At 36.2% G+C, this 18981-nt stretch overlaps 3 protein-coding genes across 3 annotated transcripts in view; 1 reads left to right on the forward strand and 2 right to left on the reverse strand.

The window, feature by feature from the left end:
• LOC137291711 (replication termination factor 2-like) overlaps positions 1-6387 on the reverse strand; it is a 559227-nt gene extending 552840 nt beyond the window's left edge. The window contains exon 1 of the mRNA XM_067823168.1: positions 6371-6387. The gene's annotated coding sequence lies outside the window, so the exon portion shown is untranslated. The remainder of the gene's footprint in view (positions 1-6370) is intronic.
• On the reverse strand, positions 1478-10491 carry LOC137291706 (uncharacterized). The gene is made up of 2 exons (XM_067823157.1): positions 10380-10491; positions 1478-6105 (listed from the first exon to the last, which is right to left on the reverse strand). The coding sequence occupies exon 2, from the start codon at positions 5942-5944 to the stop codon at positions 3965-3967; it is 1980 nt and encodes a 659-aa protein (XP_067679258.1). The 5' UTR covers positions 5945-6105; positions 10380-10491; the 3' UTR covers positions 1478-3964.
• A 19-nt stretch (positions 10492-10510) lies between these two features.
• LOC137291714 (cytochrome c oxidase assembly factor 7 homolog) lies at positions 10511-18346 on the forward strand. The gene is made up of 3 exons (XM_067823172.1): positions 10511-10753; positions 12309-12449; positions 15781-18346. The coding sequence occupies exons 1-3, from the start codon at positions 10654-10656 to the stop codon at positions 16212-16214; spliced, it is 675 nt and encodes a 224-aa protein (XP_067679273.1). The 5' UTR covers positions 10511-10653; the 3' UTR covers positions 16215-18346.
• The last annotated feature ends 635 nt before the right edge of the window (positions 18347-18981 follow it).

Raw genomic sequence — 18981 nt, forward strand, 5'->3', positions numbered from 1 at the left:
GTTACATTTACTACAAGCTGTCCCCCAAATTGACCTTGCATAAGGAAAACCTGTGTAGATGTTTCATAGCTTACACTAACTACAGAAGAAATTTAATCATGAGATTGTCCACAACTACTGGTCTTCCAAATGTTGGAACCAACTCTGGAACTACTTCCACCAGAGTTAAAACTGTGTCCAACCTTTGAAAATTTCAAATCAAGTCTGAAGACCCTAAGACTCAAAGTATCATAGTGACTTTTAAATCCAGTGAACACTTTATGACATTTTTCTTTACACAATCCCCTTGTAGCTCTTGAGAAGGCATATATGTCTGGATTGCGTGCATTATAAATACACATTTATTATTAAATGTGTAGCAGGTAATCTGACTGACATTACATCATAATGACAATCAATAGGTTTATGTATATTTTCATATAAAACTTGTTCGTGGGGGCAATGAATGCCAAAGTTCATGAAGATGAAGTAGTACAATGATATTTACACAAAAATAATGTTTGTATTCACGTGTTAGGTAAACCAACAAATCCAGTAACAAGTCTGAAGCAACAGCTTTACACAGAAATAACTTGAAGCCTATGGTACAGGCACATTTAAACGTAATAATAACAATGTCCAATGACTAACTCACTGCCCGAAACATCCATACATCAGCCACTTTAAAACAAACACTGTGCTACCATGATGACAACACACTGTATAAATACTGAAATCTGGACAAAAATTTGTGAAAAGTCTTAATTTGTTGATTACTTAAGTTGAAAAGAACATTTAAATTTGAAATTTTAATGTCAATGATCTGTATCAGAATATAAAAGTCACATTACCATGAGGAAACACCATGTACTATTATATGTCTTTCAGTGGAATAGAAACTAAAGATACATATTCCATTGAACACAAAAATGACAGGAGACAAACACCTGGTGTTTATAGCACTATTTTAACATGAAATCATGGAACACTCTGCGTAGTAGACATGTATATCTGCCTTATACACACTATACATTTACATCATAACAAGGGAAACCCAAATTAGAGGCCAAGAAAAATATCCTTTCAATTCCATGGATTGGTAACAATAACCAGAATGACTCCCCTGATTTCATACAAGATCAAATGTCATGGACATTTCATGCAACTGATGATGAGATTCAAACAGATGAGTTTGTACGACTCATTTCATGTATTATCAGTTATCTGCTAGAAAGGTAATTTGATCTTGGTGGTTATGTCAGTATTAAAACTAAATCTAGTTCATGAAGATAATGAAACGTCTTGTCAGTTAAGAAAATGTGTTCAAGTGGTATATAGACATAAACATGTCAACATGCACATAGCAATCAAATGAAGCAATTACATACACGGATTTAGCTGCTTAATTTGAAAATAAATATATATCATCAAGTCTTCATGTGTAAAACTCAATGTAGTTTAGCTGAAGTTTCCAGTGCATTTATCTTATACCTTTTTTTCTTTGTTTAATATTAATCCCATCCCCTCAATCTTACAGTTATACACCAGTAGCCTGTAAATAATCAAGCCTGGATTTCAGTGTACATCAAGAGACTGATGGTGTGAACACAATCCATGTTTTTCGGTATATGATTTCACACAGTCTGAAAAAAAAAAAAAAAACACAAAAAAACCCACATATAACCACAGTCTGTTTGGTGGTGCGATATGAGCAAAATAGGCTTCTGTGCTACCAATACGAAACTGGAATCCATAGGGATGGTGCAGCTATAAAGAACACATCAATTCTGTTATTTGTTATGGATACCAATTAAGCATGGTCCAAATTAGCAAAAAGAAGGGTAAAATACCATTATGGAATTAAACTGTCTCGCATATGATAAAGCAAGATTACCAGTTTAGAAATCAGTTACTGGGAAAACATTTGGTGACATAAATTCTCCCCACATTAAGTTTCCAGAATTTAGGCTAAGACTTAAAAATGTGATTAACAGAGCAAGATAAAGTACCAGTGTTGTTAAATTGTCTATAATCACAGATTATGTACCTTACCTATTAACTAAAAGAGAACTGTGGCTAAGATGTTCAGCAGGTTTGTAATGCAGGTAAAGTGAGCAATTTTGGTATTGGTGGTCTCATAAAAGCATCATAGTATGAAATAAGTGTGATGTACACAAAGTATTATGGGAACTCATTGTGAGCTCAGGTCAAGGCGCAGTACTGGTATTACAACAGCAGACAGTAAGTATCACAATATCATTTGCCACTTTTGCTAAAATCTACATGAAACAAGAGATCTGATCTGAGATGAAACACTTCTTAAATAACAAAATGGACTAAAATATGTGTTAACATCCTTATTTCCACATGGCTCTTGACAAGACATGTGCAATGTATCCCCCACCCCCATTTCTTTTTTTGGTCCTTACCATACATATTTCATGCAGGGATTGATAGATAGGTTTATATATCAAATTTGTGTGCTCCTTATAATCGAGACATGAATGAATATGATGTATATGCATTCTCAAATGGCTCACATGTAACACACAAAGCATCTCATGCATTAACACTGGGACAAAAAAAAAAAAAAAAAAAAAAAAAAAATCCAACATTTTCTGAATTCCCCATCCCCACCCCCAATAAGTCCTAAACTCAACAACACTATCACTGAAAATGTGACCTAAACATGTGCTAAATTAGAAACATAAGGATCTGTGACTCACTTTTTCTGGAATATCAATACTCCTGTGAAGTTAAAGTTACATATAGTTCTTACCAGTGTGACACTCAGCTGAATTACTTTACAGTTTGAGAAAAAATGTGATGACATTTTCATAAAATAAAATCCCCAATAAGGTGAACAAAACATTAGGCCTTCATAAGTGCCATTTATAAAAAAAAATTACTGTTGAACTTCAATATAACATACATAAAATTTGGAACATCTGGCTATTCCCATTACTAGAGACATACACAATTTGTAATTCAAAAGTCTGTGCAATGGCAAATAATGATTTTGAATGGGTTTCACTGGAAGCCAAATTTTTGAAAAAATACAACCTTTGAGAGAGATACTTAAGGAGCATCACTTTGGGGATTTCTGAGATTATGTATAGCCAGACAAAAGTCAACATACGGCAGACAAGAAGGCCTCAACATAAACTCACCTCACTTGCAGTAAGGTGAGACCAAACACACAAACTTAAAATGGTAAAATATACATGAAACATGAATATTACAGCAAATATTTTACTACCATAGTCTACAGCAACAGGTTAAAAAAAATTATTTCATCTTTATGTTTATAGTAAGTTCACTTTCCAACAGTAACTGTGTACCAAAGTTCCAATATATACAGTATGATAAACCAATACGACTGGGTAACATTGGACAGACCAGGCATTTTTATAAGTCAAATTAACAGATCAACAACTTGAAGGCAAGTGCTGAGGATGCTAATTTTGAAGACACTGACATACAACACAGATCAACAAACAGTTGCATGGAGATAAAACCAGATAAACATTTTAACAAGGAACAAGGACTGCCAGTAGCACTGTCACAGACATTTTGTAACACTGTCCACTATCATTGCAGTAACAATTAGATGCAATAACTGTGAAACATTGTAAAGGCATTTCTCTTTATAAAACATGAAGAAATATTTGTAGATCATGAGAAAAAAAAACCTTACCAAATTTGAAATGCTAACCACAAATATTTTCAACTTATAGTCAAGAATGTTACTTGTATATATGAAGATACTAAGATGTAGAACAAGTAAGTATTCCCTCTGCAAAGTACATGGAAATATTACTAATAAAGAGTACAAAGTATCAAAATTATGTCTGTTGTCTTGAATACAGAGAAACTTGTGAAACATGTTGAATCTATTTTTCTTTCTAACAAAAATATATAAGGACTATGTAATTAATTTGACCATAACGATATCCAGAAACATGCAACAAAATAGCACAAATGATCATGTGTTGTTCTTATTCTGGGCTATGACTTTGTCAAGGAACTTTTCTAGGTCCCGGTGTGATTTGTAGCAGTTGTTTTCGATACTCAGGGTCAGTTCTGGCAGCATCAATTGAATGAGGAGGAATACCTTCTCTCTGAACTCTTCCAAGCACACATCAGGAGATCGACATAGACTTACACAAGGTTCAAATACAGGCACCCCACAGTTTACCCCTAACAAAGTCAAACTCTCCAACTCGCTGCTCAATTCTTCAGAGTCCTTCACATCATCCTCTGCTTCAGCCTGCTGCAACAGCAGGATAACGTCATCAACAATTCTAGAGAAGTATCGCCCCTCAGGGGCAACCTTTGATAGCACTGGTTGTAACCTTGGAAACAGATGGCAGAACAGAGTGTGGAGTTTCGTCTGCAGGTTGGACAAATACAGACAATGGCGAATGAATCTTCGTTCATGGGCTTGAAGTGAATTTTTGCCACTGACTGAAACCAAACTGCACTCACTATGAGACCTGGAGTGGCGTTTCCTTCGAGCAGGGCTCTTCGATCCAACACAACAATGACAGGAGGAGCTATTTCTTCTCCCTGCCTTTAAACGTTTGCTTCGAGAGGAGCCACCCTTTTCGTGGCACTTGTGAGTGTCCTGGGAATGACTTTGAAACACTTTGCTTTCAACAAGTTCTGTTTCTGGTTTCTTGATGTTTGCTTCCCTCTTTTCAATCACCTCAACAGCAAAATATTTTGGTGGAGAATTCTTAATGCTTGATTTCCGTTCACACTTTTTCAGCTTCAACACAAGTGGTGGACTACCACTACTGCTTGTCTTATTTGTGAGGTCACTGGGAATTACAGTAAAGCGATGACTATCACATGAAAATTGTGGACTTTTTGTATGACCAGCGACAAGATTGTCATGTTCATGACGTGGACTTTCCTCACAACAACTTTCACTCTGTGAACCAGCACCTGAGTCACTGGCACCTATTTCACAGCCATTCCGAGAAACGTAACTAGTGCTGTCACAGTCAACACCAGCAGACAAAGTCCTCTCAATACACAGATTTCCACTGTTTGACTTTTTGTCCAAGTCTGAACCAATACCTGAGCAAGAACCAATCTTGCTTGTGACCACTTTTCCATTGGCGGATTCCAGCTGATGGCAGCCATTACTTCTCACTGACTTCTCCCGATCTGAGGCAGAAAGGGAAGCTAAGCAGTGCTTGCTACTTGTTTTCTTTGATCTGTGAGTGTCTTTGGGAGCAAAAACATACGTTTCCAATAAGGAATTGCACATTTTATCACCAACTGTTTTTGATTTAGGAAAAGATTGTTTCTTGATTTTCACAGATGATAGATGAGAATCTCCGACTGATTTTGATTGCTGATTGAGTGAAGCCTCTTTCCTCTGCACAGGTGTGTTATTTGGGAGCTGAAGGCTAGGAGTGAGTTCAGGGGGGTGTTCATGGAAATTACCTTCAAGGTGTTGAGAGTAGGGCATGCCTGGGGGCCAACAGTTACTGCTGGAGAAGTCGTCTTGGATGTTGGGTGGCGAGTCATCACCACTAAGACATCCTTCACTTTCTCCTTCCAGCATCATATCCTTTCCAATCCCCACAGAGGTGTCACATCCAGGGGACACAACTCCACTGTCATCTGTCTGGCTGCCAGGGCTGAGACTTTTCTTACAACGGACCCATCGCTTGCGAGAGTATTTCCTTAGGACTGCCTTATACGCATGAAATCGCTGACGGGTGGTGGACTTCATACGCCTGCTGACTAGACTTGCTGGATTAATCTGTGCTGGCGTCGGAGATGGATAGGACGAGAAGGGAGACAACTCTGTGTCAGTGTCACTGTTGTTGTTTGTATCTACCAGCATCACCTCATCTTCAGTGTCACTGTCTCCGTCGCCATTCTTGGACTGGTTCAGCCAGGCTTCAAATGCCTGTTCAAAAGCCCCAGATTCTGATGGCAAACTCATTCTGTTCACTTCAGTTTTCACATTTCCTATGCATTCTCAGTAGTACTGTTCATAGGACAGACTTCAACATGTAGTTCACATGATTTAGAAGCACTTGAAACAGAGAAATTTCACATGTTGAAATAGTGTAAGATGCTGTCCAGGATCTATCAACTTGCCTCCTGAAATATGAACAAAAAAATATATTAACAACAATGACTGATTTTTTTCAGCTGATTATACAATTGACAATTTCATTGACATATTGGAGAGAACAATCTGCAAATTTCTAGCTTACTGACTAGCTAATGAAGCTATTGAAAGTGCAACACTCTGAAGCATCATAGTATCAATTTTAAATCATGTTACAGAAAGCTTATGAAATAGAGAATAGATTCCAAGTCGGTCTCTGAGCTCCTGGATCATATTTTGGATTTACCGTTGAACATATTGTTTTCTGGAATGAATGTGTAAAATCAACACAACATAAAGGCATGCATCGTCAAAATATGGTCTAAAGATCTGGTTGCTATATTGTGCATAAGTGTCCAATCAACAACTCACAGGACATGATATTCCATCATAACATCACCACTCATTTATACAGCATTTTCACAATTAAATAACAATACCGAGCCATGTCTAAAACAACTACAGATGCCAAAATGGAGGTACTTTACTTTACATATGTGTTACAATTATTGGTAACCATCTTGACTGGAAGCCTTTTATTCTGGCTGCAATCCCATTATCCTGATGTTAACAAAAAAATAATAATAACAGTTTACCAATGTCTGATAACATTGTTATCATAACCTATTTTGGCAGTTTTAAATACCATATTACATGTTTACTGAAAAAACTAGTATAATTAGATTTCTAAAGACTCTGAAAAAGAAAAACTACAATTTGCTTTTGAAGTTTCATGTTATTTAGCACTGTATGATCTTATGAAACTATTAATTGATAGTATTTTCTATAAAAATAGTAAATATCATAAACCATGAAATGTGTTTTCGCTATATCACAATCACATAACTCTCAAACATAACTGAATCACTTCTGTATTGAATCAACTCTCTTCATCACCAAAGCTAAATAAATAATAACCAACTAAATGTTGCTGCATTGTTATCTTATCAAGCCACAATGTTACCTTCATTGTGCATTCAGGAATAAAATGACATATTGGAGATATATGCAATATGATTTAAAATGGAACATCTTTATTCACTTTCAGTCTTGGATTGGGTGGTAAACAATTTATACACGTACTTTTTTAACAATGCAAGGGACGTAAGGAGTACGACTATGAGTGGCATAGATTGGGTGGTTTCGCCTAACGAAATAGTAAAATTCCACACAAAAGTGTTGAATGTGCGTCACCAGTTCTTTGGGAAGTGCTTAAAATCTTACATTTACAGGATATCTCATGTTGTGCAGAGCATTCTTAACAGAAACAAACATATCATTTACCAGGCAGTCAAACCTTACAAATGGTTAGCTGTAAATTTTGTATCAGTAGGGATGTACTTTAACAAGGTTTTCTGATAACTTACATATTGTATGTACATGGTTGGGGTTGTACACTGTCACTGAGTTTGAACATTCTTATAACAGGATGTAATATGATAGTGAGGGTCACTAATAAATGTGGAGGAAAAATATCATATAATTGTATTTTTCAAATTTTAATAAATGGTTTATTATCAACATTTCCATCATGTCTGTTGTGTTGATAACAGCTGCTCAAACGGAAGCAGTGATGCGGTTTATTTGAGAGGTATGCAGTGTTGAACATGGTTACAGTGAAGTGGTCATAAAACCACATGCATTTCAATCCAAATTTGATTGTGTCTAATTTTATTGACTGTCTTATGAAATTATAGTATTCCAAGTAGCCATGAAAGAATGTCAACTGATGTGATATGGTTCACATTTTTGGTTTTATATATAAGCCAAGGACCAATATCCAATTACCCTGTTGTTTACACTGATTTCCATATGTCTCACATGTCTGACGGAACACTGCATGAAATTAAAGAATGCGAGTCAGTCAAGAATGCTGCTTTTTTTCTCCTGTTGGAACATCTGTTGTATCTTACACTGGATAAAGTATGATTACTTTGACATACTGAAAATGGGAAATCTAATACAAGAGAGTTTCATGTCATGACAACTCAAATTGAACATTTCAGCTCTGAACACACAATTCAGGGGTCTACACTGATACATATGTTGTGTAAGATTTACATATGTCCCATTGTTGCTTTCTTAAGTACAACACACACAACTTTCAAGAGCTAGAACTAATTACCCCCTATATTTGGCAGGGAAGCACCTTTGGAATACAGCACCAGAACTGCAAATGGACTCTGTCATAGGTCACATATCACTAAGACAAGGAGCCAGTTTTGTGTGATTCTGTCGGATGCAGACCTGCATTCTTGTATTATTCTCAAAGCTTACCAACCAGGCTATGTCCACACTTCTTTAAGTGGTATTCTAGAAGGATGAAGGTTTTTACGGATGGACAACTTCTTTCTTGCAGTGGATACGACGTTTTGGTTTAGATTCTAACACTGTTATCAAGCAACAGATGACACTATTCCACAATGTGCAAATTTATCTAATGGGAACTGAAACTGGCTATTGACATCAGACGTCAAATTTGTGATCTGCATGAATGACATGCTATTAAAAAACCGTTGGGTGACAGAAAAGTGTTGCTGGGAACACTGTAAGGATAATATGCATTGCACTAAGTTTTTCATGAGGGTGAGTCACACTGCTAATCATTGCTGAAACAATGTATAGTGTGTATAAGTTCAAGGACAGTTTTCATTTGTCCAAATTTTCAACATTAAACCATTTCATTGCGTACATTTGATAATGTTTGCAAGATATAATCTTTCAAATACACACGGAAAAACAACAAATGGTACAAATGCATTACTCTGGACACCTACTTACTATGCTGGAATAGGTCTTTAAACTTAACATAAACCCCTGAAAATAATCCCAATAAATAAAATACATTGATTGAAAAGGCACGAAAATGGTTGTTGTGCCCCATGTAATGCATTCTTAACACTTCAAAATATATAATTTAATCGAATAAACTCCATTTGTGAGCAAAGATGCAAATTACTGAATGAAAAAAATGCCTATGTAGAATAGTTACCATTTATAATTAATTTAGTCCTAAATACTAAGTTGAAGGCAATAAATATTAAACATTACATAAAATAAAAGTAATTTTAAAAACTGGTGTTTGATATAATATGTGCTATCGCCATCCATATTTAACACACAAACTCACTACATAACCTAGTCTACTCAATGACAATGGGTATAGAGATGACTAAGGAGTGAGTTTCAACAAACTTGATGACCCGTTAACAGTTTGATGTCACAGAGCATTGTTTTGGGTAACAAAGTTTCACAAAATAACAAATTACATCATAAGGTATTGAGAAGTAATTTGGAAACTTTGTGGTGCTGTATCCAACAGGTAGGCCTTGCCAATTAGAATACTGAAATGATTATTTTCAAGTGACGCATGAATTCAAAGTAAAGCATGTAAATACTGAAGAATAAAAATCATGAATACTGTCTGAATCAGACTGAGGCACCCACTACCACACGTTTGACAATCATCCAAGCACTTGTCCATGCTAGGCCTTGTTAGTGTTAACATGTGAACCTTGACATGTAGTATTACTTCCCTTTTCAGGAACTTTTCTGGCAGCACATGCCTGAGAAGGTTACAGTTCTTCCAAATTAGAATTACTGTAATAAAGTCTAACAGTTGTATTTGGAAGAATGAACATTCCATCATTAGGATTTTAGCATATTTCAATTGGGTGTTAAGCAAAACACTGCAAAAGTTTTGTCATTAACCATGTCAGTGTCACTTAACACACATATGAGACAAATGCTTAAATGTTATACATACAATTAATTATAGAATGAGCCTAAAGATATCAAAGAGATGGAAAAGTGAACCTGTTCTAGTCACAATAAATCATTTCAGCATTAAAACGAAACAAAAATATGCCTAAATGCGTACTGTTGGATAGAGTTATGCCTATTGTGATGCCATATTGGTTTTGCAGAATCATCTATATCTTATTACAGATATGCTGTTTGCTAGAATGAAATGTCATTTAATGCGACAGACATTCAGTGCAATCCAAGAACATTAAACATGGCATTATTCGTGTTTAATCACTCATACGAGGTCGCGACAAAAATTAACATACTACTTAAGAGTAAGGAAAGTACTATTTAAGTTGTTTCGTCTGTTCTATTTTAGAAAGGCGATCACCTGCCCAAATGGAAAATGAATGTCAAGTGAAAATGTAAACATATCCCATCTGAATTTGAGACAGCAAAATGCACTAAATTATAAACGACAGTTGATTCTATTTCTGTTTTAGGTATTAACACTCACATATAAGGAAATATGCCCGTACAACTTGCAGTCTCTACGAGAAAATTGATGAAACTGTGAAATTTTAGTCCTATGGCAGCCGCTTCCCAATCGTTTAGAAGGCGCGAACTGCCACCTAGCGGTGAGTTCTTCTTCCGGCTTGCACTAGTTTGTGACGTAACATCCGTCGATCAAGTTCGGTAACTCGCAGCATGTTCACAAGTGCTCTTTACTAAAACAACTAGAACTGACAAAAAAATTCATAAAGAGCTTCCCTGGCCCATAATAATTCAAAATGCAGTATGATTTCAGAGACGAGAAGCAAGCTCAAGAGTACCTCAAAACTCTCGACATTGAATACAGATTTCAGTGTTACAAGGAAAAGAAACCCGAAGGTCTAGACCTCCCATTCCTCAAGTTTCTCAGAATTTGTAATTTGTTTTCGTTCTTCTACTAATTTTTTCCAATCTGTTAACACGTGTTAAGTAATTTGTGTCGTGCTCGACATGTAACAATATGACTGTATTTTACTGCCGAAAAAAGTAAACAGATGCATTTGTGCACACTACTAATTTCGTTTATGTAATATCAAATGGCCACTGATGTAATCGACCTATTTATGTTCTAAAAATTGTACATGTATGGAGACATCATTCACTGAGTTGATGCACTCATGAGTATGTTTTGGTCAACACATAAGGCTATATCTGTGACAGTAATTATCCTAAAAGGTAAAATATTGTGGATGACAACTTCTTTATTGTATGTCACAACGTTTTGGGGCTCATTCCTTGCCCCTTTGGTACATTGAAATAAATCAGTGAGCATATATACTAATTGTACAAGAAGCCTGTGTCACATGTATATTATACAATAAACTGAATAAGAAACAGAAGATGAAAAAGTGAGATGTACAGACAATGGGTATATTGTTTTTTCAAGGGAAGAGTTTATACAAGTGATGAGCCACTTGTAAATGCCTCTCAAGAACTTCAGAAGTGAATCTGCTGTAAACTGTTGAATTACATCATGACAGGAAAGAAATCATTTTCACTTTGATTGGATATACGCATTTTCTTTTTCAGTTATATGTTAAATGTACATAATGTAAACATGTTATTTCTCCTAGTCATGCACATGTGACCTCACGGGTTCAGTTGGTATGTGAAATCCTTTGGTGTAATGTTTGTCCATTACTTTTTCAACAGCTAATACCTGTCAGTTACAAGTTAAAGGACATGTGAAAACCATAAAAAGTTTTCAAATTTTTAAAGATGCTAAAACATATTTTGAAATGTTATTATTCCGTCAGTTTAGTCTGAATTTACAGAACACAGACCTGCATTTTCTCCCATGAATATATATTATACATAAATGTATGTGCATTCAGTGTATCAATGCAGTATGAATTAACAAAATGTATTTTGTAAGGCAAAGAATACCATCAAGGAAGGTTTGTTTTAAAAAACTTGCTGTATTTTTGTCAGTATGATTTAGGTTTGCCTTTCGAAGTGTGGGAGTGTTTTGTAATTTTTTTAGCTAAATTCTTACATTAATTTCATATTTCATTGGAGGTAATAAAAAATAATTCATTGGAGTCATCAACAATTACTAAGTGTGTCTGTAAGGTGAAAAAAACATATCAGCCAGACTAGGTCTAGGGCAAAACATGCTTCATGAAAAATCTCTAGAGCATCATAAATGTCAGCACAAACCATTATTGAATCCAAAGAATTGAAAGGTGAAATCAAAAGTATTCACATAAGATTAAAGAACTCACTTACATACTTGTACATGGGAAACATGTCATTCATCTTCTACTGTTACTAAATGCATTTAGGTAAATTTCAATCAGCGTTTACGATCTATACCATTAAAAATTAAATCACTGATGCATCAAATTTTAAAACTTGTGTATTACGGTATTAAAACCTTCTGCTAATTTTGTAGGATGTCAGCGTCTTGCAGATTTCCTGGACAGCATCAGGAAGGACTTCATGACGGCTGCCACTGTATACAAGGCAAACTGTGAGGACAGCAACTATGGACTCAGCTGTTACAAGTATGCCAACTATAACATCATGGGGAAAGGTAAATAAACTGATGACCTTTGATATGGGCCTTAAGAAAGTCTGTCAGTTATACATCGAAATCTTGTCTCTTTTCCATAGTAGTGAGCCAATACCCTAATAACCCACAGTCTCTTTTCCAGTTTGCACCACATTATTTGGCTTATCCCCCTTTGAACAAGACATTTCACATGTATGTTTCTGGTGTTTATGCTGCCATGTTAAGTAAGGTAATGTAGCAGATCATGAAGTGTATAATACAGAGGAAGGTTACCAATCTGATCATATGAAAGGAATGTACTTTTTGTTTCCCTGCCTTACAGTTGTAAATGAAAATGAAACAACAAATTTGGTTTCTATACTTAACAATGGCACAGTATCTCAATCAAACCAGCTTTAGTCAAGGCAACTTCACACAGCCACCCACATGTAAATGCACATCACTGAAAAGTGTATAAATCCTTAAGGTGACATTAAGCCCCATTTCAGCCTGAGTGGACATTGAGTGGGAGTGCAGCTATGTGCTTCTCACCTTGTACAAGTATACTGATCATTTGTCAAAATATAACAAAAATAACAAAAATAATGGGTACCTAAAAAAGTAGGGGACTGTACTTTCAATGTACTATTGTCGAAATTGTGAGATATATGGGATTGAATCAATGTTGATGCATTATTCTAAGATGCTTCGGTGATAGATCAAAGGCGCCGACAATGCTTTATCAGGCGATAATGTGCACTTTTTACATTACGTCACAATGTGTTGACGTCGCTACGCCATTCCAGTCTGCCCCCTCATAATCGAACTTTTTTGCATTACGTCACAATGTAACCGACATCACGATGGATGTCAGTTGCCATCGCCTCCTACAGTAAACTGTTTCGTCGCATCCCGTTTTTTGGTGTGCAGTTGCATCACACAGCTAACATCACTGGTGGAAACATTACTTTTATGTTTTCCTAAGGATAAAATGTCTCATAGTTCAAATGAACAGCGCGTCAGTTAGCCCTGTGCGAGGATTCTTAATCTAGGTCACAGACACCGTCATTTGTTTTCTGCTATAGATTAATAGAAATTAGGCTTGGAAATGATTAAATAAGGCATCTTAGAAAAGAAATACAGTTCGTTCTACCACCATGTTTAGTGTAATAAAGCACACTTTCGCCCTGAACTATTATATCGTTAAAGGACTCGGACGCAAGCTTCCTCTTGCTTTAACTATAATAGTTCAGGGCGAAAGTGTGCTTTATTACACTATACATGGTAGTAGAACAATCTGTATTTCTTAAATAATGGATCTTTTGAGAATGCATCACGACATGAATTTTATTCAAAGCAAAGCTGTTTGTTTAGTTATTACCCTTGTTAGGTGACCGAGTGTGACATGAAAATTTCAGGTTTACTGTTTTCAGTTTGTAGTGTGTGATTTGACCCTGAAAACACAGATGCAAGAAAATTATCGAAGAAAATTATGATTTATCGACCTGCCTGAAAAAGGTCACGATTCATAATGACACCCCATGCACATCACACCCCATGTACGTTGTGCACATACTTCCCATGCATTGTGTTTGTGTGTGGTGATAACATGAACTGTTGCTGCATACACAAGATGAATGTCATTGTAAAGTTCCTCAATGGGTTTTCTTTCTACCAGACTTCAGAGTTCAGGTTCCCCTACTTTTTTTATCCCTCCGGCATGTAATGCGGGGGGATATAGTCGACGCCTCATCTCTCCGTCTGTCCGTCTGTAATCATTTTGTTTCCAGAGCAGAACTCAGAAACCGTTCAATATTTTTAGACCAAACTTGATAGATATAGTAATCTCAGCCTATGGTTGTGCCTGTTGTTATTTACAGATTTTTGGCATTTATATTTTTTTGGTTTTTCCATGGAACATTTTGGTGTTAGTCTTATTGTGGGGTGGGCTTCGTTTCCGGAGCAGAACTCAAAAAACGTTCAGTACTTTTCTGCAAAACTTGGTAGATATATAAAGCAGAACCTGAAGTGGTGCCTTTTGCTATGTACAGGTTTTTGTGATTTATTAGTTTCTAGGTTTCCATGGAAACGTTTCGGACATAGTCTCAAACTGTAGGGATGGGCTTTGATTCCGGAGCAGAACTCAAAAACCATTCAATATTTTTTGGTAGCTATATCAATATATGGCCTATAGTGGTGCTGTTTGGTATTTACAGGTGTTTGTGATTTATTATTTTCTTGGTTTCCATGGAAATGTTTCAGACATAGTCTCAAAAGAGAGAGGTGTGTTTCGTTTCTGGAGCAGAACTCAAAAACCATTCAATATTTTTCTGCAAAACTTGGTAGGTATATCAGTCAGAACCTATAGTGGTGCCTTTTGCTATGTACAGCATCTTGTGATTTATTATTTTCTTGGTTTCCATGGAAACGTTTTGGACCTAGTCTGAAGAGTGAGAGGTGTGTTTCATTACCAGAGCAGAACTCAAAAACTTCTTAATATCGGTTACTAAAACTTTCTAGATATGTGTGGCAGACCCCAAAGTGGTGCCTTTTGGTTTTTAAAGGTTTTTGTGATGCATTATTTTCTTGGTTTCCATGGAAATGTTTCAGACTTAGTTTCAAAATGGAGGGGTGAGCTTCGTTCCCAGAGTACAACTTGAAAACGATTTCATATCTTTCAACAGATCTTGGAAGATATATGAGACAGATCTTGAAACTGTGACATTGCTGGTTACAGATATATGGCATTTATAATTTCCATGAATTCCATGGAAACAATTCAAACTTAGTCTAAAAAAACAATGAGTAACTGTCAGATGATTTGTCCTTTCAAACATGTGGGGGCCAGGGGGAATATGTCATCTACTGATGACTCTTGCTTAAGAGAATATAACAGATTTGTCACTAACAAATCCAGACTGTTTCCCAAATAGTAGCTTTTTTCACTCTCTCCCAACAGTTTAACAGTTTCCAAAATGTGTAAGTAGCCATTTAACATCAACTTGTGCAAACAACACAAAAATGGCATGGTCAAGATTAACTCTATTTCTAACAGCAATGTTTTTCAATCTTTTGGAAAATGGAGGATGAGTTTTGAGCTGTGTGCTTACGGCTTATAATATAATCAACGGAAAATGACAGAAGTGGCTCGTCTCCCATGATGCTTGAAATCCATGATGAATCTTTCACCATGGAGTGATTAGAACATCTTTTTACTCATTTATGCTACACATTTACTAATTAGGAGAAGAGAGAAAATGTTTCTGATTGAACAACAAAACAATGGTTAGTTCAAGATGTTTTCCTTTCTGACTTGCTGCCACGTACAAATATATATTTTCATGTTTTTGTTTTGATGACCTAATTATCTTAGGTATGGAGAAGAATGAGAACGAGGCAATGAAGTATTACAGTAAAGCCTGTGAACTCGACCATATGCCAGCATGTCACAGTGTTGGCCTGATTCACAGTAGCAAGAAAATCTGTCCCCCTGATGACATGGGGGCTGCATTGCAGATGTTTATGAAGGCATGTGACAAAGGCTTCGTCCCCAGCTGCTACTACATCAGCGGTATGTACATCAAGGGCAGTGATAAGGTGCCCAAGGACATGAAGAAAGCTTCAGAGTTTTCCAAGAAGGCTTGTGAAATGGGCCACTTATACGCATGTTCCAACCTCAGTCAGATGTACAGGAAGGGAGATGGAGTGGAGAAGAGCACCAGTTTGGCAGACAAGTTCGAGAAAATGGCGAAGGAGATACGAGATAGTCAAACTCGAAAGGAAAGAACTATAAAGTTTGGTGAATAGGTCATAAGATATACATACCTGTAATATTTTGTGTGATTTGTGGGAGTGTTCTTGACCAATCAACAGTGATTGGTAAGAGTGGAAGAAAATTCAGATGATTGTAGGTATATGAGAGACATTTACATTTATATTATTTATATTAGATGTTTGGTAATCATTTGTCATTGAAAATATATAAATCAAATGTGAACATATGTTACTTGTTGAATGATGAATGATAGGTGAGTTAATATTTAACGTTGCATTTGCAATATTTCAGCCATGAACTGTCTATTGAGGCAGTGGGATGACAGTAACATCAAGTCATTGAAGGTGTGTCAGGCAAAGGTTTCCATGGTTACATATTCCAGAAAGGTAGAGGGAGGTAATTCAGTTTAGGTTTTTGTTGTGCCATAGACACGGTAATGACAAATATTTGGTTGTTCAGTTTGGAAAATGTGTGACAGACAACATTCACTTGTGACATGGCACATGATTCCCTTGGCAATCACACATTCATTGGAATGCATGCTCACAGACATTGCTAATGGGCAAATACATCAAAATTGCAAGTGCTTCCAAAAAGTGAGAAGACATTGTTGAGTGCGACGTAAAACAGGACTCACACACCAGCCGAGTAAGAGTGCCAACACAAACCATCAAGATACTGACTAAGCACAACAGGTATCCAGCAATTCCTCCATCAGGAAGATGGGGCTGGGATCCTACATTTTATTGTTTGCAAGTCTGATCTATTTCTATGGTTGTAATGGCTACTGTCACTGGTATGAGATCATTGAGATATTGAGGAAAAATTCTATTTAACATATTGTAAAATGTAATTAATTTGACAGTCTAAGTAAGCTTAGCCTCAGTACTTTTCGTTACACTCCACTACTGAGTGTAACAAAACCTTATGGGAGGTCACATCAGGTAACCTTTGAAATTGACCAATCAGAACACAGCTTACAAAATCGCGAAAGTGCATATTCGCACATACCCTTTGAACTTTTTATCTCAAAAAGGTTTGTACACGAACAATTCTGAATGCTATTTAGCATACGCTCGCTTACGGGTGATGCACACGGCGTACGTACAACCATGACAACGGGGAGTAAACAGTCACTGAAAATTGTGTTTTTGGCAATATTCAAGGATGTTATCTTGCGGAAATATTAGCTAATGGTAACCATGTCAACAGAAACCCCAAAGCGTATATACTGCAGGTCAAATATCTGTGTTATATGTGGATTTTTGTTTTTGGCGAGATCTGTGTCAGTGACCTGAATATTTTGAAAGTCCCTCCTCTGATCCCTAAATAGTAGCCGTTGTCTGGTTGGTTAAATCTGCTTAATTGTCTTGTGACCTTCTACTAGGTTTTGTTAGACTCAGTGGTGGAGTGTAACAAAATACGCTGAGACTAAGTTTACTTAGACTCTTAATTTGAAGTCTTTTTTTTTTAAAGAATACAGTTTGTTCTGTCATAAATTTGACATGACTAGTACCATAAACTGCCTTGCATATGTTTGTCATGGTGTCCCAAGAAATATTTGTAGTTGTTGGTGCTGTTGAAAAAGAAGATAAAAGAAAAGAAGGATAAAAGATGCGAACAAAATATGAAACATATTTGTAGTCATTGTGTTCTTAAGGCTCCTTGATCATTGTACTAGCTTTTCAAATAGTTTCGTTCATTGTATTTTCTATGAACAATCATTTGGTCCAACACCAGTTAAAAGGTTGTTAATGCTGTATTCTGGACATGGCAACTTCAAAATGTGCAAATCAAGAAATCAAGAAAGAAAGAAAGTAAGAAAGAAAGAAAAAGAGACAGAGAGAGAGATGACTCAACCAAAGACTTTAGATCTTTTCCTATTTTTACCTATTGTGGTATATCCTTTATGTATGTTTATTTCACATTTTAAATACTAAAACAAGAGTTTATGTTATCATTTCACAATTGTTTTTAAGAACTATTTTGATTGTGACGTGGGATTAGTAGGATTATATATTTTTACCCATGATTGGGAAAAGTGAAAAATGCAAATATTAGTTGGGTTTCATTATCTGAGGTGAAGCATGGAATAATTGTGTGAGTAGATGTAAAAGATTTGTGTAATGTTGATTGTTTCAAATATAAAAAATTGTTTTATTAACCATTTTGTTTTCGTCTTTTTGCAAATTAACAGTTACCTGCTGGAAACATAATAGTTTGGTTATCCAGTTGTACAACCATTCATTGAGAATACAAACATGGTTGCCACAACATGTAATTATCACCGATGTGGCTGCTCTGAACTTTGGTAAGATTTCCCTGACATCCAGCAGGGATGAATCTTCTCTTTGCTGTTTGCAGCAATATCACAGCAAAAGACAACAGGTCTTCACACATTGTACCCAACTGGGAAATAAAACTGGATGTTGGATGCGACATTCTAACACTTAACCACCATGCTAGGGACATGGTTGCTGTGATCTGTTACCAGCTAGGATATGGTTACCCTTGTTTTATGTTTTTTCCTGTTTCATGGTCAGCAGAGATGGATTCTCAGATAACCCCTACCCCACTATATTTACACATGGTTGCAATATGCCTTGTCTAGTTATCACATTGCTTGGAATAATAAAACACTTGCATGTACTTGTGTTCCCAGCATGCCCATTTGACAGTTGCTTAAACAGATTCACGTGGATGCATTCAGGTTGACAAGGTCCACATGTGCAACATTTTTGTTTGTACATAAATCTCAGCTGTTAAATAAATACAAGACACTAAAATGGATGTGCAGCT

This window comes from Haliotis asinina, chromosome 7 (genome assembly GCF_037392515.1).
Source record: "Haliotis asinina isolate JCU_RB_2024 chromosome 7, JCU_Hal_asi_v2, whole genome shotgun sequence".
Lineage (NCBI taxonomy): Eukaryota > Metazoa > Mollusca > Gastropoda > Lepetellida > Haliotidae > Haliotis > Haliotis asinina.

Bases quoted from the DNA above. Each gene is read 5' to 3' on its own strand.
- LOC137291706 (XM_067823157.1), bottom strand. From the start codon at position 5,944: ATGAGTTTGCCATCAGAATCTGGGGCTTTTGAACAGGCATTTGAAGCC.
- LOC137291714 (XM_067823172.1), top strand. From the start codon at position 10,654: ATGCAGTATGATTTCAGAGACGAGAAGCAAGCTCAAGAGTACCTCAAA. The intron at 10,754-12,308 runs GTCTAGACCTCC...CTAATTTTGTAG, and splicing joins CAAGGAAAAGAAACCCGAAG to GATGTCAGCGTCTTGCAGAT. The intron at 12,450-15,780 runs GTAAATAAACTG...TAATTATCTTAG, and splicing joins CTATAACATCATGGGGAAAG to GTATGGAGAAGAATGAGAAC.